The 27,740-nt window shown below is 43.6% G+C and overlaps 1 protein-coding gene across 1 annotated transcript in view; it reads right to left on the reverse strand.

Annotated features, from left to right (window-relative positions):
- Itpr2 (inositol 1,4,5-trisphosphate receptor type 2) overlaps window positions 1-27,740 on the reverse strand; it is a 429,229-nt gene that overhangs the window by 196,706 nt on the left and 204,783 nt on the right. Inside the window, exons 33-36 of the mRNA XM_059256359.1 lie at window positions 21,797-21,925; window positions 20,110-20,230; window positions 4,688-4,878; window positions 2,349-2,491 (exon numbers count right to left, since the gene is read on the reverse strand). Of these exons, the coding sequence (XP_059112342.1) occupies window positions 2,349-2,491; window positions 4,688-4,878; window positions 20,110-20,230; window positions 21,797-21,925 (584 nt within the window). The remainder of the gene's footprint in view (window positions 1-2,348; window positions 2,492-4,687; window positions 4,879-20,109; window positions 20,231-21,796; window positions 21,926-27,740) is intronic.

The raw sequence follows: 27,740 nt of genomic DNA on the forward strand, positions 1-27,740 counted from the left end.
CTACACCCAAGCATCAAATGAAGTGTTTATGGTTAGGATATGTAACCAGTCCCCATAGATTGGGTTGTTAAGAAACTGACGCTGTGAGAAACATCTTCCTAGAGGGACAGCGTGACATGGACTGAAGGAAATAACAGTTTTCCGTGACACAGCAAGAGCACTATAGGATATAATGCTCCATTTAGAATAGGTGCCTGAGAAGCCACTTCCTCTAGCTAGTGCCCAGCTCATGTCCTCCGCCATCAGGGTTGAGGACCTCCTCACCGCTCATCCTCACCAGGAGCCAGAATCAGGCTACATAACTGCTGAGGAGAAAGGGGGCTCAGACAGATGACACAACCTGCTTCCAGTTACACAATGAGGATACCTGAAACCAGATTTCCAAGCCCAAACCCCTGTAAGTGCTGCAAATCAACAAACAATCTCTGAGGCTTCTGGACAGAGTCCCACCAATGCAGCAGGCTGCACACAGCCATCTGATCTGACAAGTACTCCTAAAATTTAAACAGAGGTATGTGGTGATATTGTGTTCCCCAAAATACTGTGCACCCTAATAAACTTATCTGGGGTCAGAGAACAGAACAGCCACTAGATATAGAGGCCAGAAAATGGTGGCACTCACACCTTTAATCCTATCACTTGGGAGGCAGAGATCCATCTGGATCTCTGTGAGTTTAAAGCCACACTGGAAATAGCCAGGCATGGTGACTCATGCCTTTAATCCCAGGAAGTGATGGCAGAAAGCAGAAAGGTATATAAGGCGTGAAGATCAGAAACTAGAAGCTTTTAGGTGGTTAAGCTTTTAGGCTTTGAACAGCTCAGTTCAGCTGAGATCCATTTGGATGAGGACTCAGAAGCTTCCAGTCTGAGGAAACAGGATCACCGGAGGAATTGGCAAGGTGAGGTAGCTGTGGCTTGTTCTGCTTCTCTGATCATTCAGTGTTGACCCCAATACCTGGCTTCAGGTTTGATTTTATTAATAAGATTCTTTAAGATTCATGCTACAGAGGTACTGGTAGTAGCCAATAAACTAGACAAAAAAAAAAAAAAAAAGCTTTATTGTGTTGCAGGAATTTCCTAAAGCTGGTCAGAGCAGGCATCCACGAAGAGAAAGCTCTTGTGTTAGAAGATGTTGGAGTGGTGGGGGAGGGGGTTGGAGGTAGGCCAAGAAGACAAGCCTGACCAGGAGGCAGCGTAGACAAAGCATGGAGGTGAGAGGCTCACAGCATGTCCACAAATGATAAAACAGCACAGAAGGGGCCAGAGTCACACTGAGGGCCGTTAGTGTGGATCTGACACGGGGGCTGGTGTGTGTGCACACTGTTCCAGAAATTCCCCTTACTGTGTGAGATACACTTTCACATTTTATATTTTTTTTTCTAAGCCATGTTTTTTATTTGCCTCTGCCTAGGTAGACTTGAAACCCATCAGGGGACCTTCATTCCACTGTCTGAAAAACACAGATTCTCTTTCCTAGGAGTAGATAAGGATTTGAGTGGGCCCAAACCAGCTGCCTGGCAGGTGAATGCCCACGCTGACCTAGTCTCTCATCCCACTGCACGTGACTAAGCAGAGTCCACATCCTTCCCTGAGGCTGTCCCCACCTTCTCCTGTGGAACTGTCTGGTCCCTGGAGGAAGCAGGGAAAGTTATTCAGTCTTTGCTGATGCTTCATTAGAGTTCGTGCACAGTAGTGCCAGGGCCAGGCATGACGAGTAATAACATTGAGTTCTAGATTTCTAGCTATGCTTGCAAATGAAACTCTTGGCTCCTCAGAGAGATGGGAAGGGGTGGGGTCAGCATAGACAACAGTCAGCCTGAGCCTCTGGCCATGAAGTAATTATAACAGCACAGGAACCTTAGCCTCTGAAGTAGTGGGGTAACCCTTCCCTCCACCTGGTGAGGGTCTGCCAGATCACCCCACTTCTCTCCTTTCGGTTCCTCTAATGCAGACTGCCTCCATCTTCAGCAGGAACCAGAACTGATAGACTTCAGCCACTTTAGTCAACTCCTTCCCATACCCCACTGTCACATTCTAGACCTTTCCTGTCCAGCAGGCTCTGCACTAATAGCAACATCCTGTCTGTGGTATAGAACTAGCAGATGTTAGCCACACACAGCCATGGAATGTTAGAGAGGTAACTGAGGGGGTGAGCTAGTATCTCACTTTAATCCATCTAAATCTTAGTTTATGGGACTATATGTGGCTCATTTGTGCCAAGGAGTTTTCTGGAAAGGATCAAAGGGTGGGTGTTCTGGATTTTGTGACCCACTAGCAGGGTGAAAAGCAGACTGCTAGAGGTCTTCTTTCCTGCACACCAGCGCGATCCCTGGTCTGGCTCCACTCACTTTGACATGAAGGCGCCACATCTTATCCTGGCATCGCTTCCCTCTGGGAACAGCAACTCTGGACTGTAGAGCACGTCAACAAGCACGGAGAACTCGGCCTGCATCATGGGGCTGAACTGCTGCTCCAGGGAGGCCACGACATCCTAGGACAAGGCACAGAGGCCCCACATGAGCGCCTTTCAAGATGTGACATTAGCCAGGAAGGAGATATGGCCCTGGCTTCCCTTAACACCATGTCTGTTGTTTATACTTCAATACAACCCGATTTCATTTGTTCATATTCTGTGGTGTGTGTGTGTGTGTGTGTGTGTGTGTGTGTGTGTGTGTATACATATGAGGTTCGGAGTATATACACATGACCGTGGGTACCCACAGAAGCCAGAAGAGGGTGTCAGCTGCCTGAAGCTGGAGTCACAGGCAGTTGTGAGTGGCCTGACATAGACTCTGGAATCCAAACTCACATCTCTGGAGAAGCAGTGTACACTTTAAACCACGGAGCTGTGTCTCCAGCCTTCTATATACTTCTAAATCAATTCATAAGATAACGGATTGGTGGGTAACTATGAGACTTCTGAGGACACATGTGTAAGAGGGAGATGCAGTGAAGCTTCTTCACAGACTATGAAACACAGCAACTTGGTGTGGATTAGAGGATACCTGGGCAACATCTAAACAACATTTCCTGTGTCACTGGTCACCTGAGCTAGGCATTTATTCCAATAGAAGCACTCACTATTAGCATACCGTGCAGGGTTTGAGGACATTCAATAGTATTTCAAATACATTCATTGATAGGCCTGATTGGTTATATCTCCAATGGGCTCTTTCATCCCATTCCTTGCTAAAAAGAATCCTGGTACTATTTCTGAATCAGGACAAAATATTCTCAGGGATATGAGCCCCCTCACTCAGCATCAGGCTGAGGGCTTATGCTGTCCAGGGTCACTATTTTCTCTGGGGAGGACATCACATAGCCCTGACCAGGGAGATACGTGAAGCCTGGGTGACCACCATATAGGTTGGACAGAAACAAAACCACTTAAGGTGGCTTTGGGAGTGTGATTCCACAGTCAGAGGCAGCCGTGTGTGACCTGGGAGCCCAGGCCTAAGGAAAAAGCCAATAGACACATTCAGCTTTAGAGACCTTGCCCACGGAGCTAGCAAATGGGTAGCCATAGTTCCTATGAGGCCTCACATGCTACATTTTTCAGGCCTCCAATCAGCCTCCTGGGGAAGTTTGATACCAGTTAAAAGGAAGGAAATGCAATAAAGGGGGCATGTGCATTATATAAAGGGGAATGCTTATCAGAAATGGCCACATCTAGTGAAACTGGCTTGATATATTACCTATTAATTTCTGCTATTGAACAAATGATGCTTGGGCTGTTTTGAGGAGAAGCTGTCCTTCCCTTGGTGAGTCAAAATTGCCCCACATGACCTCATAATACCAGAAGCCAGCTAGGTTTGCTGTAGAAGTTTAAAGCAAGTGCCAAGAACAGCCCATGACGCACATGAGCCCCTTCATTTCAGATGTCAGCCCCCATTGATACAGTGTGTGAGACGTGAGCATCACCTTGCTCTCACGTGGGTGACCACTTTTCCACCCCCATCTTACGGCTCCACATGGTGACACAACTTCCCATGGCCACCTTCCCTTGGCTTCTATGACATCATAGTTAACTTTCCACTGATGTCCTGACCCTGCACATGAGAAGCCAGCCATCCACAGTCGGGGATGGAGGTCTCAGAAGACACTGAGCCACTGATACCTAGATCTGGGATTTCTGCCTCCAGAATCCTAAAAGAATACATCTGTTGCTTAAAGTATGCTGCCCATGGTGTTTTGTTGTGGCAGCCCCAGAAAATTAAAGCCACGTGTCATTTGCTCACTGGGCCTTAATGTACAGGCCAAACCAAGGACAAAGACTTGCAAAAGGACCATACAAGGACCTGGTGAAGAGAGGGATTGGCTCATTTTGACCCATGGATATAAGTGAACACTGGAAGATGAACTGAGTCAATAATATCAAAACTTAATTTATTATGTATATCATTTATAGTAAGTTATTTTTACTAATTTTATTATTGACATTATAATTACCTTGAGATCAAGGACCACTGCTCACTAAGAAGCTATCAGAACACATTGTTATATAACTCATCAAAAAGTAAGTCAGGACAATCTATCCAGAAACTACTAAAGACTAGGTGGTGGCAGAAAGGTACAGAAGAAAACTTTGCCTCCAGGAAGAATCTGATATTTCTAACCATATTGTATGACACATTTTAAGAACACAGAGTCTAGAAAATATTAATGTCACTTTATGTTCTCATTGTACCTGTAACTTCTCGATAATATTTCTGTAATCCCACGCTGGCCCTCCAAGAGCTTCCTTGAAGCGAGGTCCAGAGCGAGCAGAGAGCCTCCAGCCCATGGCCGCTCTCTGCACCGTACTTGAATGGTTCTTCATGAAGAGTGTGTTCACTTGGCCGTCCAAATCGACAGGGATTGCAATCCCACGATTTTTGGCTGAAATGGAAAAAGATGGGAAGCATTTCTCTCTCTCGATTAATGCTTTTTCAACATTAGTCAAACACACTAAAAACATGGGAGAATGTTTTTAAATGAAGAAAGAATGAAAGAAGAAAAACCTCAATCTTTGAACTTTGCCATGCAATCGGTTCTCGTACTTGCAGGTTAAAAAGCTGTGGAAGTTTTTTAATTCTTCAGACCAATTAGTAACGTGTGCTCACAACCTTCAAGATCCTATTTGATTTCCTGGTGATTAATGTTTGAGATGGACTCCATTTCAACATCGACACAGAAAAGCACCCTCACAAGCATGCAAATCTTTACCTCCCTGGATGCCAAAGGAAAAAAAACTCAGACAGAAAACATAGCCAAATCCTGCCGAGCTATTAACTTAATTAGTGGGTGTATGTGTGTGTTTACATGTGTATGTGTGTGTTTACATGTGTATGTGTATGTGTGATTACATGTGTATGTGTGTGTTTACATGTGTATGTGTGTGCTTACATGTGTATGTGTGTGCTTACATGTGTATGTGTGTGTTTACATGTGTATGTGTGTGTTCACATGTGTATGTGTGTATTTACATGTGTATGTGTATATGTGTGTGATTACATGTGTATGTGTGTGATTACATGTGTATGTGTGTGTTTACATGTGTATGTGTGTGTTTACATGTGTATGTGTGTGTTTACATGTGTATGTGTGTGTTCACATGTGTATGTGTGTGCCCACAAAACTGTATGTGATCAAACATCTGACAGCAGAAATAGTGAAAAAGTTAAAGGGTACAAGCAAACCTTCCTTGGAAGGTGGTACATGGCGCCCATCTTTTTTCCTCAGACCCACTGACATACACATCGTAACAGACTCATGTCTTGATGATTCTGAGCAATCAGAATTTCCTAAGGGAAGTGGAGTGTTACAGCATTTCTACCAGAGTGAAGAGGTAACCAGAGCACTGGAGAAAACTGGCCCACGAACACTGGACTTGGGGCAGGTCTACCCAGTGAGTGGCCTTGGATACACTGGGGTCACCTGAGCCGCTCAAGAACCCACCTGAACCACGGGAGAGGAAGACCCTCCTCCCTCGGACGAGAAAACTCAGAAGTCTGATGCAGCTGTTTTCATCCAGAGGAAGAAGTTAGAGAGATGTAAAAGCTTCTCTCAAGGAGGAGGATCTCTAAGTGTAGAGTGCAGCTGTGAAGACTGCAGAGAAGCAGGTCAGAGCTTGACATGACTCCCAAGATCATCAGACGAAGGCCATGTGGAGGGACACAAGGGGGCAGGTCCAGCAGAGCAGGAAAAACATGGAGAGTCCAGCCACCAAGAAAATCCCCCTAACACTCACCACTGTTCCCTGCCTGTCTCACAAATGCACACACATGCACATGCACACACACATACACATGCACACACACGTGCACGGATGCATGAACACAAAGGGAAAGTCTCACGTCATTTGATGAGCCCTTCTCATAGAATTCCAGGTCAATCTTTCTTTCTTCTGCAAGGATTATAGGACAGGAATAGACCTTCCAAACTGCCAGCCCCCCAGGTCAGACATGACCTCCAGTGCTGTGGGATGTTCTGTATGGCAAATGTGTTGCTGATTAGTCAATAAATAAAACGCTGATTGGCCATTGGCTAGGCAGGAAGTGTAGGCGGGACAAGGAGGAGAATAAAGCTGGGAAGTGGAAGGCTGAGTCAGAGAGACACTGCCAGCCGCCACCATGACAACCAGCATGTGAAGATGCCGGTAAGCCACGAGCCATGTGGCAAGGCATAGATTAATGGAAATGGATTAATTTAAGCTGTAAGAACAGTTAGCAAGAAGCCTGCCACGGCCATACAGTTTGTAAGCAATATAAGTCTCTGTGTTTGCTTGGTTGGGTCTGAGTGGCTGTGGGACTGGCGGGTGACAGAGATTTGTCCTGACTGTGGGCCAGGCAGGAAAACTCAAGCTACAAATGGCGTCCAACGTGGTGGCAAGAGTTTCCACCTAAAAACTGAGAACAAAGATTCTAAAACGGAGCTAAAAACAGTTCCTAATTGTCTCTCTCAAATGAGCGGCAGCTGCCGGTTTGAGCTACTTGTGGCTTCCTGTCGTGTGCGCTCGACCTGCCGTATAGCGGGAATGAGGCCTCTGCAAGTGGCACATTAAGCTGTGTGGTGGATTTAGACTTTGCAGATACAAAACAAAAAAAGAGGTTTCTGGACTACACGCTGCTTGGATAAAAGCATAGCTCCCAGAGCTGGTGGTAAACGTAGACATGTTGGGAAGCTGAGGTTGGTGGAACCAGCAGCCACAGCTGCTGCAGTTTAAGGCAATAGATTCACAATAAGACAGACTCAGATGTAATAGTTTACAATGTGTGTAAAATATACATAGGCTTAAAAGAGACAAAAAAAGGTGATATATACAGTTATAGAAACAAATATAGTTTTAAAAAAAGTCTTTAAAGAGACAGTAAAGTTAATATAAAAAATAAGCCACGTAAAGATGAATATTACACAGAGAATCTGGATTGTGTTGTCTTTGGGACTTTTAACTGCAGAAAAACATTTGATTGTAAAAGCTGTTGAGTTAAACCAATATGTATATTTTAAAGATACCTTGACTTCAAAATTTGGATATAAGGATATGTTGCTTTGGAAAAGAGTCTCTTTTGTTTCCACAGAAAGCCAAAGGCTATGGATTTGTTCCAGATTAAGATACATCAGGTTTGACCAGCCAAGACCCCCTGAAAGGTCTCTGATGACACCATGGCCCAGATGATCCAACATCCAGAATGGTTTGAAGGCATCTGGCTCAGACGATACAGCCTCATGGACTATTCCATAATTCTAAAATTTTCTTTGTTTCCCCATAAAATACAGCGCCCCCTTCCAGCAGGAAGTAGTAAGAGAAGCTACGCCCGAATTCCCAAATGATATGTAATTTTACTTTGTTAAGGTTAAAACATTCCTTTTGAAAAGAAAAAGGGGGGGAAAGTGCTGTGGGATGTACGGCAAATGTGTTGCTGATTAATCAATAAAACACTGATTGGCCGTTGGCTAGGCAGGAAGTATAGGCAGGGCAAGGAGGAGAATAAAGCTGGGAAGTGGAAGGCTGAGTCAGAGAGACACTGCCAGCCGCCACCATGACAACCAGCATGTGAAGATGCCGGTAAGCCACGAGCCATGTGGCAAGGCATAGATTAATGGAAATGGATTAATTTAAGCTGTAAGAACAGTTAGCAAGAAGCCTGCCACGGCCATACAGTTTGTAAGCAATATAAGTCTCTGTGTTTACTTGGTCGGGTCTGAGCGGCTGTGGGACTGGCGGGTGACAGAGATTTGCCCTGACTATGGGCCAGGCAGGAAAACTCTAGCTACACTCCAGCGAAAACAGATGATTCAGGGAAAAACAAGCAATATTTAATTCTATTTATTGTCCCTAGAAAATTTGAGGAGATAGCACACCTAAAAACTTGTAAAGAGATTTAAAAAAAAGATCTTGGAAATTAAAATATGATTGTAAAAATAAACCTTTCAAAGATTAACTGAAAAAGAAAAGGATAGGAACAAGAGAGGTAAGCTGGAAAAGGAAGCCAAGGAATCGTCTAGAACATGAAGCATAAAAGACTAAAATAGAGAGGTTGTGAAGTAGGAAGGGCCAATCCAGAAAGACACAGACCTGACATTACAGAAGGCAGTAAATGGCACACTGGTTATAAAGAATTACGAAACTAACGAGGGCTGAGGGATGGCTCCGTGGTGAAGAGCACTGGCAGCTGAATGCCGGAAGGATGGAATGGACTGTTAATGGACAAAACGTTTTGAGAGCAACCACCTGTATACAATTCAACTAAAACTCAAATGTGATTCCCCAATAAGAACATTCCAGAATAGATGCCTGAGAAACTTTTCTCTGAAACTCCTGTGCACAAATTACATCAAAAAAGAGAAAAGTATCCAAGAAAATGTCAAATGAATAGAAGAAACTATGGCAACTCAGCCTGAGCTTGAACAGGAGAACAGAGCTGGGAAGAAACAAAAGATGATTCCTGTGACATGCACAGCCCTGAGAGCCTCCTCCATCAAAAAAGTCTGGTTCTACAGACTTCATTTTTGTTGCAAATAGTTATACATTTACACATCACAATTCATAAGTTCCACTGGAGAAAAATTAATTCTATTCCAAAACGGAACATAAATAACACCAACACAGACATGGAAGCCAGTGATACATCCGACAAGCAGCAGAGGGAAAAGGAGCGTGGAGGGAGGGCAGCGTTTCCTTACGACACCGTGTGAAAGGACGGTACTTAGAGCTGCTCAACCCAGAAACACACATGCATGGAACCTGTCAGCGTCAGTACAGGCGCCAGAAGACGTATTCCAAATCTAAAGATGGGAAGGAGAGTGGGAGAGAGAAGGAGAGGCAGACAGAGGAAAGAGGAGAGGAGAGGGGAGGGGAAGGGAGGGGAGGGGAGGGGAGGGGAGGAAAGGGAGACAGGGGAGGGGGAGGGGAGGAAAGGGAGACAGGGGAGGGGAGGGGAGAGGGGAGGGGAGGGGAGGGGAGAGGAGAGGGGAGGGAAGAGGAGGGAGACAAAGGAGAGGGGAGAGGAGAGGAGAGGAGGGGAGGGGAGGGAATGGAGGGGAGGGGAGAGGAGAACACAGGAGAGGGAGGGGAGGAAAGAGAGGGGAGGGGAGAGGAGAGGAGAAGAGGGGGAGGGGAGGAGAGGAGGGGTGAGGAGAGGAAAGAGAAGGGAGGGGAGAGGAGGAGGGGAAGGAAAGAGAAGAGAGAGGAGGAAAAGAGATAGATGAAAGATGAAAGGAAATAAGATGAGAGGGGAGGGAAAGAGAAGAGAGAGGGAGAGAGAAGAGGGAGCTAGAAATAGGGAGACAAAGAGAGGCCAGCTAGACAGGGGAGAGAGCAGGAGAGGGAGACAGAGGAGGAGGAGAGGGGAAGAAAAGTGAGAGGAGAGAGGAGAGGAGGAAAGGAAGAGAGAAGCCAGTGAGGAAAGGGGGAGGAGATGGGGAAGGGTAACAGGGAAAAGAGAGAGAGGATCAGAATCAGACTTTCTTTCACACAATGAGGAAAATACTAGATGGAACTGTTCTGCCGATGGAAATTCTCCACCAGGAAAGTACAATTAAACACTTCTTTGAAATAAGCAATTTCTGCTGCCAACACAGAGCCAGGTACCAACTTAAATACAAGTTCCAGCTGAAGGCTTAGGAACACTGGCATCTGGGAGCAGCCCTCCTGACCCAGCACACCGCTGCCCGGATCCTAAAACAGACTCCCACTGTCTCTGACCAATTTCCCTTCGAAGCACACAGTGTCTTCCCACATCCCTTGCCCATGCTGCACCGCAGCACCCTGAAGGACAGGCAGCCTCCACACTGCCGAGGAACACACGGTTTATAGACACTTAATCCTCCTCCGTGGCCCAACTCTGCTGAGACCTCCATTCCGTGTTTCCCACAGGAGCAGCACTGGCTTGGAACATCCAAGCAACTGAACCCAGGACGGTGCTGCTTCAGGGTTACTGCCCAACCAACCTCACAGACCTTCACTTTCCTCACAACACACTGCAACCAGTCGTCACCTCTGCTTAAACCGTGCACTCACGGACTCTGCGTGAGTCAGATGCACTAGGTGGCCCCATCATCAAGGGATAGTTGCTAAGACTACAGCAGACAGGGTTAAAGAGTACGCATTCCCAAAGGATCAGAGTTCAATTCTCAAAGCCCATGTTGCCCTCTTTTGGCCTCTGTGGTCTGCACTCGTGTGCACAAACCCACACCCAAGACACACAGATATATGTGATTTAAAATAACAATAACAAACTTAAAAAAAATGATATGACACAAGGAAACACTGCGGGAATATTTTTCTGATGCTGTCCATGGGAATTTAGTTTGATGATGAGTCTGCGCCTCATGTAAGTGAGTGCACACTTATAGAGCAACAAGCACCCACCCAGGAGCCACCTGTGAGTTGCTGATCCACGTATTCTTCTATGGTGGCACATGGAGAGAAAGCTGAAGAAACTCCACCCTAAAGTGTTAACATTTTCCTGTTCTCGATCTATATGCCTACTTTTGACCTACTGTTCTATCTTGACATGAACTGTACAATATGAACTCCAGGTAACATATGCAACTTTCCCGGGCCTAGATGTAAACTGTATCCTACGGTTAAATTATAACTTTGAAGCTGTGAAAGAAGATTAACCCTGCAATTGAGCAAAACACATTTGAGTTAAAATAAGCTACGTGTTCACACAACAATGAACAAACATTGTAAGGGTTGGGAATACATCTCAGTGGTAGGACACATGCCCAGCATGCACAAGCTCTTGGTTCAATTCCCAGTACCTCAAGACAACAACAAATTAAATTAAAAATAAACAAACTCTACAAACATGCCCTGAAATAGATTCTCTGCTCTGTCAAAATAATACAGATATTAATTTGAAATCAAAACAGAAAATGCTGAGCTAGATTTCCATAGGTTGTTTAAAAGGCATGCGTAGTGGGGGTCGGAATGGAGCACTGGGGTTAGGAAAAGCATTTGTTTTATCCTGTTTACAAGAGCATTAACTATGAAAACAACATTGTCCAGTCAAAACCATGATCGAGACTGAGTTAAATGCCATCAAGTGAGAAACATTCCAGGATCTGTAGTGTCTACACAGCAGGGCAAATCCCCACAGTTAACAGTAACAATCAGCTAATAAACCTGCTAAGCCCAGCCGTTCTTCACACCTGCAGCGTGTAGTAAGGGCCATATTAAAGTTCTTATAAAGAAGTTTTCCTCTTTTGCCTCTAAGTCAGAACTACTGCCTTGTTAAGGACATGTCATCAGAGGACAGACATCCAAGTCCCTAACGAATGAGTGGAAGAGGAGAGGGCTGCTGCCCACGCACTTTGCTTTGGGGGACCTCTGCCTAGAGAAAATGACTTCTCAAAAATGAGCGACCTTCATTCACAGGCATTTTTACATGGCTAACCTCCTAATTAGGCTTATAAATCCCAAAAATTTCATGGATATGACAAGTCTTTTCAGGGGCTTTAAGATGTAATAAAAATCAATTTCTAATTATAATTCATTAAATATTGTGTGTTATGTGGCTGTTTTTAATTAGCTGGAGTCACTGATGGTATCTGCCAGACCAGACCCTCTGAAAACACATATAGCTCCGTGATAGGTGCCACAGAAGAAAATGCTTAGATGTACACACTGACAGGATGGGGAGAGGAAAGCAGAAAGAGTGAGCATTAATTAGAAAAATGTGGCTGGCTGTCAGCCCATCAGAACCAGAACAGCTGGAGCTGTGGGATGAAGATGTGGGCAGGAGTTGCACATTTTCTCCAGCACGCCCAAATCCTGTGATAACTCCAAACACAAGTGTGTGTGTGTGTGTGTGTGTGTGTGTGTGTGTGTGTGCGTGCACGTGCACACATGTGTGTGTAGAGGCCAGAAGACAACTTTGTCTGCATTTCCTCAGACTCCACCTCCTTTTTGTAGGCAGTCTCTCACTAGCCTGAAAAGCTGCAAGTAGGCCAGGCTAGCTGGCCAGTAAGCCCCAGGGACCCAGAGGTCTCTGCCTCCCCGGTGCTGCGATAATAGGCATGTGTCACAATGTCAAGACTCTTTATATGGCTTTAGAGACTGAACTCAGGACCCCTTGCCAGTACTTCACTGCAGTTTTTAAATAGGGAGAACACTGAATGTATGGATACATAGATCACACTACCTGTGTGGAACTCAACTCCACTACATGGACGACTCATTAATCGTCTACTTGAACAAAGCTATTCTTCTTATGGTCACTCAAGAATGAGACTCAGAGGTCTGACTAGTCATCTGGAAAGATAAAGTTGAGTCCACACCACGAAAGCTATAAGTAAATGTATTCTAGGTATCTCAAAGCATCTCCCTCCCTCTCCCCCTCCCTCCCTCCCTTCTTCCATCTCTTCCCTTTCTCCATCTTCCTCTCTGTGAGACAGGAATAACTCGCAATCTTTATGGCCTCAGTCTCCTGAGTGCAGAGGTTAAGGCATGGCCCACCATGCTCATCTCCAGAGAGCACACAGCTTTTAACAGTGACACCCAAAAGATGCAGAGAAATCAAAATATGAAAATTCTCTGAGAATCAAACAGCACCTCAGACTGACAGAAGCTGTTCTAAAAATGAAATTAAACCTAAAAAGAAGTGGGTTTGGATAATAGCTTAGGCAGCAAGGCTCATTGCTTTCCAAGCATGAGTGCCTGAGTTCCATCGGCCAGAAGAAGCCAAGCATGGCGGGGTGCACTCATAACCCCAACACTAAGGAGACAGAGACAGGAGGACCCCTGCCTAACCTACTTGGCAAGTTCTAGACCAATGGAGAACCTCTTTAAAAGACAAGTTACCCTTTGACCTACACACACCTGCTCACACAGGAACACATGCAAACACTTCCATGAACTAAAAAGCCCCAGAGGAATTATAAATTCCTTCTGCTAGAAAATAAAATAAAAATTCTAATGAAAATTGAAGAAAACTGGTTAGCAAATAGTCAAAGAGCTCATTTCTTAATATGTAAGAGTTGAACTCAAATCACAGGAAGGGGCTATTCACAGAAAAGGAAATACCAAAGGCTCAATCATATGGAATAGTTTTCTTCCTCACGCATAGCAGAGAAAAACACATTCAAACTCTAACAATATTTTTATTAAGACTGACAGAATCCAAACACGATGTTAAGGAGAACGGCATTCTCTAGCATTGCTGGTGGGTCACCAGTACCCATGGGACAGCAGTTTTCATAACACAGAAAGTCCACTCACAGGCATTAACTAACTTTATTCCTTCACACTAGAGATGACTGCAAACATTAGATGTTTAAAAGTTGGGTGAGGTCGGGCTAGCACCACACAAAGGATATTGAGCCATGGGGATGCTATTCATTTCTCTGCATCCTGCACTTTATTGCTGCAAATATCACAGACTATCCATGTGCTCTGAGTGCCATGAAGGCTCTAGAGTTTTCTAACAGATAAGTGTAGCCTTACACTTGTTTCTGCTTTCTTTACATGTTTTATCTACCTCTAACACCCTAGAAATTCACTGGGAGCAGGAAATATGTTTAATAGAGTGGATTTACCTCAGCTACAATAATACCTTCCAGATCATGAGGAAGCATTAAACAATCAGGGCTGAACTTCACAGGAGGCCACTCTTGTAGACTGCCTGATGTCTCAGGAGACCTGACCTATCCAGAGCGGGTGTTGACTGGGCTCAGAAACAGGTCAGTTTCCAAGAACGATGGGAGAGTCCCAGCAACCAACCATGACACACTATGGGTGTCCCGTCTGTTTCCCGTTGTACAGAAAAGAACTTGGAAACAGCTGGAACAGCTGGTCCGCGGTGTGTCCCTCTGCCTTCCTCAGTCCTTTTCTGTCTGCGAAGCCCCAGCCTTTGCTCAAATCATAGAAATAGTCATCCTGTTCAAGAGATGCCTGACCCTAGACCCGCACACAGGTTAATTTGACCTTTAGCTCAAATTTGTTGTCATTTGCCTTTTGATACTAGCCAAGGTAATGTCACTAGTTGACCTTTAACTCACATTTATTGTCATGTTGCCTTTTGATACTAACCAAGGTAATGTCACCGTAGTCCACAGACTACCATAAGTCAATACACACCTACTGTGATGGTTAACATCTCATTGTTAACAGGACTTAGAAACACTAGCAGACACTTTTGGGTGTCTTTGGGGCTGTTTCCAGAGATGTTTAACCAAGGATAGACCCACCCTGAACAAGGTGGCACAGCCTGTCAGCTTGGGGTCCCCAACTGAATGAAAAGGAGGTGAGCTGAGCATTCATCTCTCTCTGCTTCCTGGCTATGGGTAATGTGACCAGCTGCCTCATGTTCCATGGCCACAGCTAGAGACACACTTGTCATGTGCCGTTCCTACCACAATGGACTGAACACCTAAAATATCAGGCAAAGACATACTCCACCCTTTCTGCCCTCAGTTGTTTTTCTCAAGTGTTCTGTCACAGTGAGAAAGTCACAAATACATTTATTACCTTGTTTATCAGAAACAGATTTCCAGTCCCTACTGACAAATACATCAAAGTCCCTGTTTCCAGTCTCCATTTTGAATGAGGAAAACAGTAAAGAAGTGAGAAGAGATTTTAAACAGTGCTAAGAAGGAGGAAGGAAAAGAAATCTTATGAAGATATGTTTATATATGACAACTATGAATAGAAACTAGGAAGATATGATAACATGATGATGTGATATGGTATACAATGATGGTTTGATGGGCTATGATATGACAGTATGAAATGATATAATGTATGGATATATGATATGATATGAAGATATGCTATGACTATAAGGCATGATTTGATATGGTAATATGATGATGGTGTGATAGTATAGGATGATATGGTAATATGAAATTATATGATATGCATATTTTGATAATATATAATATGATGATATGACATGATACATATAATATGATAACATGAAGATATCATGATGTAAATGAATGATATGATGGCATGGTATAATGACATGACAATATGACATGATGGTATATAATATGATGTGACATGATACTGTATGACATGAGCATTTGATTGATGGTGATGATATATGATATGGTGATATATGATATGATGAGGTGATATATATGATGGTATAATATGTGATATATGATATAATGTAATATGATGACAATTTGAAATGATATGGTTATATAATGCCATGATGATATACCTATAATTAAATGATATATATAATAGTATAATAAATGATAATTGGTGTGATACAATATGAAGAGCTGATTATATAATTATTGAATGATATACTACAATACAATAGTGTGATGTGATACAATGATACAAAATGAAATTATATGATAGAATGACATATGATACATGATGATATGATATGACATGATGATATATGATATGATATGATATAATATGATGAGGTGATATATGAGATGATACAATATACAATATATGACAATATAATGTGATAGTAGTATATGACAGTATGAAATAGTACAATATATGACATGATATGATATGATTGAATTATATATGATGATAAAATAAACATGATGATATGATATGAAACAATGAAGATATTATAAATTATTGAATGATATGCTACAATATGATGGTGTGATATGATACAACAATATAAATGAAATGATATATGATAATGCTATAATATGATACATGATGATATGACATGATATATAATATAATGATGTGATGTGTGATAATATGACAATGGCATAGTACGTGATATTATATGACATCAGCTCCCTATGAATGTCTGTTTTTAGGATTTATTTTATTTTTAACTACAGTTTTTGTGTGTGTCTGAGTTTGTACGTTAGTGCAGGTCCATAGGGCCAGAAGAGGACATCTGATCCCCTGAAGCTGGAGTTACAAGCTGTTGAGAGCGACTAGATGTGGGTCCTGGGAGTGGTACCCAGGTCCTCTGCACGACACACTCTTAACTGCTGAGCCATCTTTATGCTTGTGATGGCATAAGCTAGGATCAAATAAAGACCACAAGGAAGTACAAGCAGCAGAAGGAGAAGAGCCTATTGTGGAGATGAAGGAAAAAATGGCTTTCACGGAGAAACTTTAACAAAAATATTTTGTTGTTTGAGACAGGGTTTCATGTAGCCAATAATATATAGTCTAGGCTTGACTTAACCCCCTGATCTTCCTGCCTCTCTCTACTTCACAAATGCTGGGACTACAGGTGTACCTCCACAGGCAGTGGTTGTAAACGTAAGCCAGAGAAGCCAACAGAAGAAGGAGATGCAAGTCAGCCTCGTGGAGGGAAAACTGAGGTGGCACACCAAAGCATCGTTCTCGTCATTTCCTTGGCTACAAATTTGTATAAAATCATTTTTAGACTTCTTATCACACGTGTGTGTCCATTTAGCACACAAAAAGGAACCAAGTTTTTCTGGAAAAACCATTCACTTTTGGCTAGTGCAGAAAATAAAGTATTAAAAATAAAGACATATTTAGGCTAGTGTATTTTTTGGTGATTTTTTTAAGCCCAAAGCTCTGCTATCTTGCCATGAAAGAACTGATCTGGCTACACACTAAATATCTCTAAGTTCGAATTTAGACAGTAAGCACACATGGAGTTCTCCAGCTCTCATCCATCCATCCATCCATCCATTCATTCATTCATTCATTCATCCTTCATTAGTTAGTTGGTTTGCAGCAGGGGCTCTCTGTGTCTCCTTGAATTTGTAATCTTCCTGGTCACCCTCCCATGTAGCTAGGATTGCAGGTGTACCCTGCTCCCATGCCTGTCTCTGTCTGCAATTTCTCTGTCCAGCACTCCCTCTAAGTGCTGGGTAGGGCCAAGTGGTATCAGCTCGCATTGCATTTGTGGAGCACAAAAAGAGGAAGAAGAGAGGAAGGGAGAGAAGGAAATAAAATCTAGAATTATAATCTGGAGGGAAGGCTGTGAGCTGTGTGAAAGTTAACACTACTTGCTTTTCCTTTAGATGATTCCTTTTAATGATTGATATAATTCCTAATTTGGTAAAAAAAAAAAAAAACCCTTTTACTACTGTATTATAACTTGGAAAGCAGTATATTATTAAAATTTGGAAATTATGTCAAAGCATCAGCAAATAAAAAGGCTCACTGATCATTCTAGCACTTGGAGCTGTTAGTATTTTACATAAATACCTCTGAACATTGTGCTATGTGTATCTTTTTAAATAAAGACTAGAGAGTCATATATGGCTTTATCTTTCACACACTGTGTGCTGGAGTCTCCCCCTCCCTGTGTGTTTCCTCCCTGCAGAGCCTCTCAGGTCTGAACCCCTCAGGAGGAGCACGGTGATGTAAGGTGTGGAAAGCAGCTATGGCCCAGAGCACTGGAGCCCAGAAAGGAGCTGAAGGTCTGGACAGGAGGGCTGATGCACAGGACAGTCAGAGTTTGAGAGAGAGGAGGTCACGGGGCCAGGGACAGCCAGGCTCAGGAGGTATAGGTGAAGGTCTTCACTCAACAGGGTGACCCAGGATAGAGCCAGAGGCTCAGATCAAAACAAAACCATAAGCACGGTGTGGAAGACATATCACTTACTATACCAATGACAACATTAAATGCCTAAACATTAACTTAAGAAATACAGATAACTTATTATATTATTAATTATAATACATTAAATGCTTAAGCATTCACTTAAGAAATATGAGAGGACTAGAGGGCCCTAGCACCTGCACACAGACTGAGGAAGAAAATCCCATCCCCAGCAACAGGTGGACCAGGACCCCAGGCAGGAGGGGAGGAGGGTAAGAAAGCTTCAGTGCTCTGCAATCCAGGGCAGGACTTCGGAGGGGTGCCCAGGCACGAGGGCATGTGTGCCAAAGAAGCAAGCATAGTAGAGATTTTATTTATAATTATTATTCTACATATTTATAAGTAGAATTCTTATTTAAAGCTAATTCCCTAGGCAACTATATTACTATTAGCTGTAGTAGTCATCAATTGATATTCCTAGACCATATCTGATTTTTCATTTCCTTAAAATTGGTGCCACCATTAAGTTTTGTTAATATAAAATCTCTTAGGTCAGATTGCAGATTAGGTAAAGACTAAAAATACTTTAATGGTCATAATTAGTTAAATCATTGATTGTCTATCACATACTTACTAAGCATATACTAAATGACTAGCAAAGATAATGGTTTCCTGAACTGTGAACTATAAATAATCAAAGAACCTATCAAAGGTTAAAGGTGTAAAAGAGCTGGCCTTGTTCATGGCATATGCTCAATAAACATTAACAGTGGTCAGGACCATGACCATGACAATGAAACTATGGAATCACCAGGAATGGCCACATGCCTCTTGATTTTCCTTTATTATTATTATTATTATTATTATTATTATTATTATTATTATTATTATTATTTTCTGTCCATCCAAGCCTGTATTTCTTCTCTATCCTCCCCTCCATCCATAATTAATCTACACAAAGACTGGGAAGATGGCTTAGTGGGTAAGTGCATATGGTGCAAGCTTGAGAATTGGAATTTGAGTCTCCATAACCCACATAAAGCCAGATTCAGTGGTGTGTATCTGCAATCCCAGCACTGCTACAGTGAGGTGGATCCCAGCACTCCTTCAGTGAGATGTAATCCCAGCATTGCTACAGTGAGATGTAATCCCGGCACTGCTACAGTGAGATATAATCTCAGCACTGCTACAGTGAGATGTAATCCCAGCACTCCTACAGTGAGATGTAATCCCAGCACTGCTACAGTGAGATGTAATCCCAGCACTGCTACAGTGAGACGTAATCCCAGCACTCCTACAGTGAGATGTAATCCCAGCACTGCTACAGTGAGATGTAATCCCGGCACTGCTACAGTGAGATGTAATCCCGGCACTCCTACAGTGAGATGTAATCCCAGCAGTCCTACAGTGAGATGTAATCCCAGCACTGCTACAGTGAGATGTAATCCCAGCACTGCTACAGTGAGATGTAATCCCAGCACTGCTACAGTGAGATGTAATCCCAGCACTGCTACAGTGAGGTAGGGGGCAGAGAAAGGAGAAGCTATAGGCCTGCATACAGGGGAAAACAACAAGGAGACTGTCTCAAATAAGGCTGAAGGCAAGGAATAGCTTTGAGGTTGTCCTTTGACCTTGATATGTATGCCATACATGCATGTGCCTGCATTCACACACACATAATATGCATAAACACACCTGTTATACACAAAAATTTTATATAATAATTACTACAGAACTACGAACAAGCATAACTTTATACGGAGTGGAGCATCTGTGAGAACTTTACACTCCATTGCCCTTAGTTTAAATCCCTTGCCTCCACTTCAGTTATAATCTTGAAGCCTTCAGTGTATAACAGGCTTTTGAGTGATGCAAATTTCACACAAATTCAAGTGCTAAAAAAACAAACTCAAAAATGTCTATTGCCATAAAAAGTTATTAACAACATCAGGCCTTATTAATAAATAAAATGATTCCACAATTTAAAGGAAGATAACTAGTTAAGCCATTCTTAAAAAATCTCACTAAGCCATATTTGAAGCCTGGTTTATTTCTTTGTGAGGTTCTACACTGGAAAGCTGCTTGGGAAGCTCTTAGCCGCAAGTCCAGTTGCTCCAGGAATGTGTAACTGAGTCAAACCAAACCCCCGACTTACCCACTTCAGCCAGTGCTCTGATGCAGGACTCCACTGAGGCTTTCTGGGCTGGATTGGGCCAGGTGCAGTTATAAATTCTGAACGCAGACTGCAGCAGCTGGATAAAGACTGGCTGGTGGGTCTGAAAACGGAAGGAAAGTGGTCACTGTGTCACTATGCCATGAACCCTAACATGCCGGAGGAGGGAGCAGAGCTACATCTTATCAGACAGGACCAAAAAGCAAAGTACCACACAGTGTTGTGTGCTTTGATGTCACTCGTAAGGACCTGACTCCACAAAATGTCTGTATGCCAATAGCGTGAGAGGAAACATGCCAGGCACTACAGAAAATCGGTCATTTGTGTTTTCACTATTTGTGTGTGTGTGTGTGTGTGTGTGTGTGTGTGCGCGCATGCACGCGCGTGTGTAAGCCAGAGGCTGACCTCAGCTGTCTTCCTCTGTCATCCATCCTCCACCTTACTTTGGCAAGCAGGGTCTCTCACTGATCCCGAAGCTGTTTTGGCTAGACCTGACAGGCCACTAAGCCGCAGGGTCCACCTGTCTCTGACCCTGCAGGGGCCCACTACCACATTCAGTAGAGAGAAAGCCAAGACCAACATCTTCAAGATGTTATCCCTCACGCCAACAGACACCAAAAGAGACATCAAACCTCAGACACGCAGCAATCCGTGTGTATCTGTGTATCCAACTTACAATTCCTAATAAAACGTGAGTACTGTGTAAAGAGCTGTTGTCTGCACTCGGAGACTAAAGACCAAAAGCTGCACAGAACCTTCAATACGAGGTTTTCTGATGTTGTTGCCTGAAGCTGGCACGGTCTGCAGGTGGGAACTCACAGACACATAGGGTTGAGCATTTGTGTTCTTCACACAGACAAACTAGATGACATTGAATGCAATTCTGTGGTGTTATGCTAACAGAGAATCATTTTTCTAAGCTATTAATTTTCTTTTGGAACATAATTTTTAGTAAAATACCCTACAAATATGTTGTAATGTCTTTGGCTGTTTCCTCATCTGTGGATATTTAAGGTTGAAAAGTGAAAATATTTTTAAGTATTTATGAAGACTGGAAAATCTTAATATGCCAACTTATAGGATAAATTACTAACATGTGGCAGCTGGTCCAGGTGCCTACCCATCTGAACAATCAGCCATTATTTCAACACTTGGCCCTCCACATACAGATGTGAAATATCTCATAGCGCTTAGAAGACAATGACTTCATTTTAGGAGGAGGTCTCTCGATGTAAAATGAAGTTGGGGTTTGGGGAGAGATCTGCAAGTGGAGAGGGGGTGGGAGGACATGGGGGTTTGTCTCTGATCTTTTCATCTGATTAAATGATGTATAAACTTAGATTGTTTGCTAAAGTGTAAATTTCAAAGTGAATCAGAACAGGCAAAATTGCAAAAGCTAAGAAACACTGAAACAAATGAAAACACACAGGAAACATTGGGACCAAAAGAAGAGGAGAGCAGAGGGTGTGAGAAAATGTAACAATGTACACACATAAAAATGTCACCATGAAACCCATTCCTCTGTGTTATTATGAATAAGTTAATGCTAAAGTCTGGTCAAGTCAGAAAGGGCATAATGCTAAGTAATACAAGAGACAAGTGATTATCCAGAGTGTCCGAGAGGACATCGGAGCCAGATTACACCTTCTCTGGCACTGGGCCCAGCTACCTGGAGGCTGGTACTGTTGTCTGAAAAAGGTGAGTTGAAGAAGCCGCTGACGATGTTCATGACTGACTCCGTCACACATCTCTCCAGGAAGGTGTCTGCATGTTTCCTGTCTGTGGTGGTGTTACAGACCTGGAGAGAAAGCAAAACATGTCTCTGCATTATACGTTGGTAGTGGAACCTTCTAAAAGTTACCCTACAAGATTTCCCCATTTCCCCATTCCTGTGCTTTGTAAAGCAGCTTCAGATGGAAAGACTTCTGTCCAAATCCACTAAAACGTCAGTCTGTGGCAGTGACCCCTGCAAGCCTCTCTAGCATTTCAGCCTCCACTGCTCCTTCACTCCTCCAGGCCCTGTGTTAACTTGCTCTTTTGTTTTCGCACGCCAACCTCTCTTGGTCCACAGACTTGATGAAAGCGTCTTCCACTCCCTGAGAAGAAGCCAAAGAGTTAAGAGCCATTGTGAGTACAAAGAAATGAGAAGAGTTTGTGGTGACGTGTGTCAATATGCATTTTCCCTTAAAGTACCTGGGCCCAGTGAAGAGGCCACGGGTGCCACCTGAGAGGTGTTGAGATTTGCACGTGGAATGTCCTCTATGGGTTCAAACACTCGTCCCCAGCCAGTGGTGCCATTTTGAATAATGTGGAGGTGTGCCTTTTGTTACTGTCATCTATAAAGTTTATCCTACACATCCCATCCATGCTATCAACTTACAAAAAAAACCCTCATACTGTTTTAAGTAAGCTTATGAATTTTGTGTTCCCAGCTGTCTTCTGTAGATTGTAGCCCAGTGGCCATGGGTCAGATATGCCTGTGAAGTAGTGCCTTGCTGGGGGAAGTGATTCATTCACTGAGATCTGGGCGTTGAGGTTAAAAGCCCCACCCACTTCCTGTCTTTTCTCTGCTTCCTGTTTGGTCAAGGTATGAGGGGAGGAGCCCCAACCAACCACACAGGTCTGCCAATTGGTGGTCACGTGTGGTCATCTCTTCACCTCCCGTAGACTGTACCCTCCAACTGTGAGCTGAAGTAAGCTCCCACAAGTGTCTTCTCAGGAGTTTGATCACAGAAATAAGAAAAGCGACTAATTCAGGAGGAAAATGGAAAAAATAAATCTAACTCCTTCCCACACTTACTTATCCACAGGGCCTCTGCAGGGCAGGCTGAGGGCAAGACCAGTCCTGGAGCTGGGGACGGGCGAAGCAGCCAGCCGCCCTTGCTCTGAGCCTTACGTCTGACCAAATGAGGCCTTTTGCCAAACTGTATTTCCAAAAGTCAGGCCGACACATTGCGAAAGCTGAAGAGTCATGATTGAAAACACACAGGAAAGATGGACACAAGAAGAAGAGAGGGGGAGAAGAGGGTGTGAGGAATGACTGGAAACCGAGGCAGACAAAGAAAACAAATGAGGACAAAGGGCGAAAGACCAGGGATGGTGGCCATGTGCTCCAGATGTCCTTGGGCAACCCAAATTTTTCTGTGAGTTCTGACTTTTCAATAAGAACAAGGGAATGTGGTTGAATTTGGTAGTACTCTAAAACTTTCACACAAATTCATGAAAGAGAAGACTTCCCTCTCAAACCATGGGTTTCAGAGCTTCTGGCTTGGAGAAGGGGACTGTTAATCCCAGAGTTAGATGTGTGGAGGGGAGGAGCCGTGGTTGTTGTCTAAACTGCTTTCCATCCGTGGAGTTCATTTTCTCTTCCTCTAGAAATGACACACGCTGACACAACATTCTCAGGACAAACCTGAGGGTCTTGGTAACTAACATTGTCAGGCTATTGGAGAAAACTGTATGATTTAAAGGGAATAAATGGTGTCTAATTATGGAATTCTGTCATTGTCCCAGCAAGTAAGATCTCTTGTATGAACAAGATGTTCAAGACAGTACATTCCCCATCCACAGAAGCTATATTCCCTGACCGCAGAGAAAAGTACCAAATCATGTATATATACATATGTTTTCATCATGTATTTTAAAATTATATTACAATAACAGTAAATGTAAGTGAATGTTTTCTTCTTCCTCTCTCCCTCTCTCTCTCTCTCTCTCTCTCTCTCTCTCTCTCTCTCTCTCTCTCTCTCTCATTTCATCTTTCCACTTACAAGAAGCACCATACAGATCTTTTTTTGGTACCCATGAGCTTCCATCACCATCACTCTTGGGGTTGGGGCCTACGATTAAGTAAATCGAGGATTACCTGGACACAGCCACTGCAGTACTTTGACAGTTGATCTAATAACAAGAGGCCTAGGATGTCACTAACAGGTGGGCAGTATACCACGGAGAGGTTAGACAAAGAGATGATACACATCCTGAACCAGAAGACATGGGACAGCATCATACTCCTCAGAATTTAAATATGAACCATCATTTCTGGAATTTTCCATCTCTTATTTTTTAGCCTCTAACATGTGACTACACAAAGTGAAACTGTGTATGAGAGAGAGGTACTGTGAATGCCTCTGAGATAAATAAGTCCGATAGATGACTCTTACTTTCATTTTGTTTAACTTTAGGTTAGGCTGTATTTGTGGGCCACATTGAGGATTGAAATCTAACATGGTCTCAGAGCTAATATCAAACTGATTTTCCCAGGATAGGCATCAGTCAGGATTTGCCTTCTTTTGGCATCTTCAAAGACGGAACTTTCCTGAGGACTAAAACTTCCCTTTTTTGAGCAGGTGGCAGACCAACACTCACACATCAGCCCCCGGGGCCTGTGTCCAGGCACAGCCCGTGCAGGGTGTGGAGGAGGTCTCTCGCTGGACTTCCTGTACTTTGTGCTGTATTGTTTGGAATTGGACACTGGTAAAGCACCACCCAGAGATTTCCTTTTGAGTGAATAGATTAATGAACGTTACCTAGACAAGGCTTTACTCAAAAGCCTGGGTAATGAAAGCCAGTGTTTGCCAAACCATAAGGACCTATTACTCTCCAAGATATTAATGGCAACATTCTCACTTTACATCCCACACTGGTCCCACTGAGGTAACCAAGCCTCTTTTCTTGTTAAAACTTTAAAAAACTTATCAAGAGGAAATAAAGGGGGGGGAGGAAGGAAGGAAGGAAAGATGAAGGAATGAAAGAAAGAAAGACAATAATGATTATATAATAATAATAGTGTCAACGTTCTTTATCCAGTTTTAAAGTTTACTTTTATTGCCTCTTTAATAAAAACTAAGGTTGGAAGTAGCTCAAAATAACATCACATCAAATGATCTATTTTATGTACGAGATTATTTTTTTAAGTTTCAATCTGTTTGCATATATTAATGACCTAAGACTGTTACTATAAAACATGCCCATGGGCTGCCATTACCTGGCCTCTCCCTGGAAAAGCCTATATTATTTGGATCATTTCAATGCACCATCATGCTTGAATCTATTTTTGAAATTAGTCTGAGGTCCACATTTTAAAAATTACAAATGATTTTTTTAGTTATCCCTTTCCTGCTAGTTTTTATGTGGTTTTCTTTACTTTATTCACATATGTTGGTTATTATAAAGACTTACACAACAGCACTGATTTCACTTTCATATCTGTGGCTTGTTTTTCAAAGTGAAAATCGTCAGATGAGGGTGTGGAGACAGTTCCACACTGCATGCTCAGCTGATCCTCTGAAATGAATCTGTAATGCAATGGCTGGATTATCCGTGGATACATGGGACAGTCCTGTTAACAGCAGCTAGCTCTTGCCTCCATGCCGGGGTTGGGTTCAGCTAACTGGGGGTGTGGCCAGTTACAGAGAGAAGAGACCCACTCCACTCTGCCTGCATCTCATCTCCCTGCACAGGCTCCAGGGCTTTCTGAATCCCTTCTCACACCCTTTGACCCACCCACACCTCTAGAATGGGCCTTGTGTTTCCCGCTGAGATTAACTCCTATACCTGCAACTTATAATTGTTTCAGTCAGTTTAATGACACCCAAAATTATTTTATTTCATATTCCTTACACTGTTCCTTTGTGGTTGATATATTGTGCACCCCAATAAACTTATCTTGGGGTCAGAGAACAGAACAGTCACTATTTTAAGCATAGAGGTTAGGCAGTGGTAGCACACGCCTTTAATCCTAGCATTCCGGATGCAGAGATCCATCTGGATCTCTGTGAGTTCAAGGCCACACTGAAAACAGCCAGGCATGGTGACACACGCCTTTAATCCCAGCACTTGAGATCTCATGTCCTGCTTGGGAAAGACACATGCCTTTAATCCCAGGAAGTGATGGCAGGAAGCAGAAAGCTATATAAGGAGTGAGGACCAGGAACTAGAAGCTTTTTAGCTTTTAGGCTTTTGAACAGTGTCAGTTCAAAAAAATCTCAGCTGAGATCCATTTGGGAGAGGACTCAGAAGCTTTCAGTCTGAAGATCATGGAAACAGGATCCGATGAGGAGTTGGTGAGGTGAGGTTAGCTGTGGCTTGTTCTGCTTCTCTGATCTTTCAGCATTCACCTCAATACTTGGCTCCCAGGTTTTTTTTATTAATAAGACCTTTTAAAATTTGTGTTACAGTTCCTTGGTTCACTTTCTATCTCTGTGATAAAGGTCATGACCAAAGGCAACTTGGGAAGGAAAGGGTTTATATCATCTTGGAGGTCACAGTCTATTATGAAGGGAAGTCAGAATTCAAGGCAGGAATCTGGAGGCGTGAGCTGATGCAGAGGCCATGGAGGAGTGCTGCTTACTGGCTTTCTCTCCATGGCTTACTCAGTCTGCTTTCTTATACAACTCAGGACCACCTGCCCACAGGTGGCATCAACCACAGTGAACTGGGCCCTCCTACATCAATCATTAATCAAGAGAATGCCCGACAGACATGCCTACAGGCTGAACTACAGGCATTTACTTAATTAAGATTCCCTAGATGTATAGATATTTCAAGTTTTGTGTCAACTAGCACACATTGTTTACAGGACAATATTTTTTCACGTAACCATCCCAGTCACGTGTTCTGTTATGCGTGAGCAATTTAAACCTATCAAACCCCAGCTCTGCAGTATTGATCAGCACGGCACACTGCACAGCTGCTTCTGCTTTCTCACTGACTCCTTTAGAGTATTTGCTCCATTGTCTCTCAGCACGTAAATTTCTTTCCTGGTATGTGCCATGTCCTCCACTTCTGTCTCCACCTGGAGTGTGCAGATGGCATCATGCCGCAGGCCGGAGACTGGAGTGCGTGGATGGCATCATGCCACAGGCCAGAGCCTGGAGTGCGTGGATGGCATCATGCCGCAGGCCAGAGCCTGGAGTGCGTGGATGGCATCATGCCGCAGGCCAGAGCCTGGTAGGATAGAGAAGGAACGGGAGAAAGGCACAAGCACAGGCTTTCCCTCTACGTTTTCCTGAGCACGCAATGAGAGCCGCTCTGCCTGCCATGCCGTCCTGCCATGGGGACTGAACCCCCTGAAACTAAGAGCCAAAATAATCCTCCCTTCAGTGTGTAAAGGAGTAGACATCAACGTTGGCAGCAGGGCTGTGCACAGCTGTTCCCGCCTGTGTTGGTCTGTAGTTGGGGCTGTGCACAGCTGTTCCCGCCTGTGTTGGTTGCAGTGAAAAGCAGAAAGATTTGAAAAGCATGTGCTTTGGTGAGAAAAGGAGCAACTTAAAGTTGGGCAAGGGACAGGAGAACCCATCCCAGGGGCTCACAGGTCTGAATACCCGGTCCCCTGCTGTGATGCTGTTCCTTGTGGGACCTTTAGAAGTTAAAGATTCAGTGGAGGAAGAGGTCATGGAGGATAAGACTTGTGCCTTCTTTATAGCTGTCCCCTTCCTGTTCACTGTTTCCTGAGTGTGAGTGCCATGTGACCAGCAGCTTCCTGCTCCTTCCACCATGTCTTCCCAGACGCCACTGTCACATCTTCCCAGCCACTACCACAACTTCCCTGAAACCGCCACACCTTCCCTGACACAGACACACCTTCCCTGCCACAGACACCCCTTCCCTGC

The sequence above is a fragment of the Peromyscus eremicus genome, chromosome 3, assembly GCF_949786415.1.
Source record: "Peromyscus eremicus chromosome 3, PerEre_H2_v1, whole genome shotgun sequence".
Classification (NCBI taxonomy): Eukaryota; Metazoa; Chordata; class Mammalia; order Rodentia; family Cricetidae; genus Peromyscus; species Peromyscus eremicus.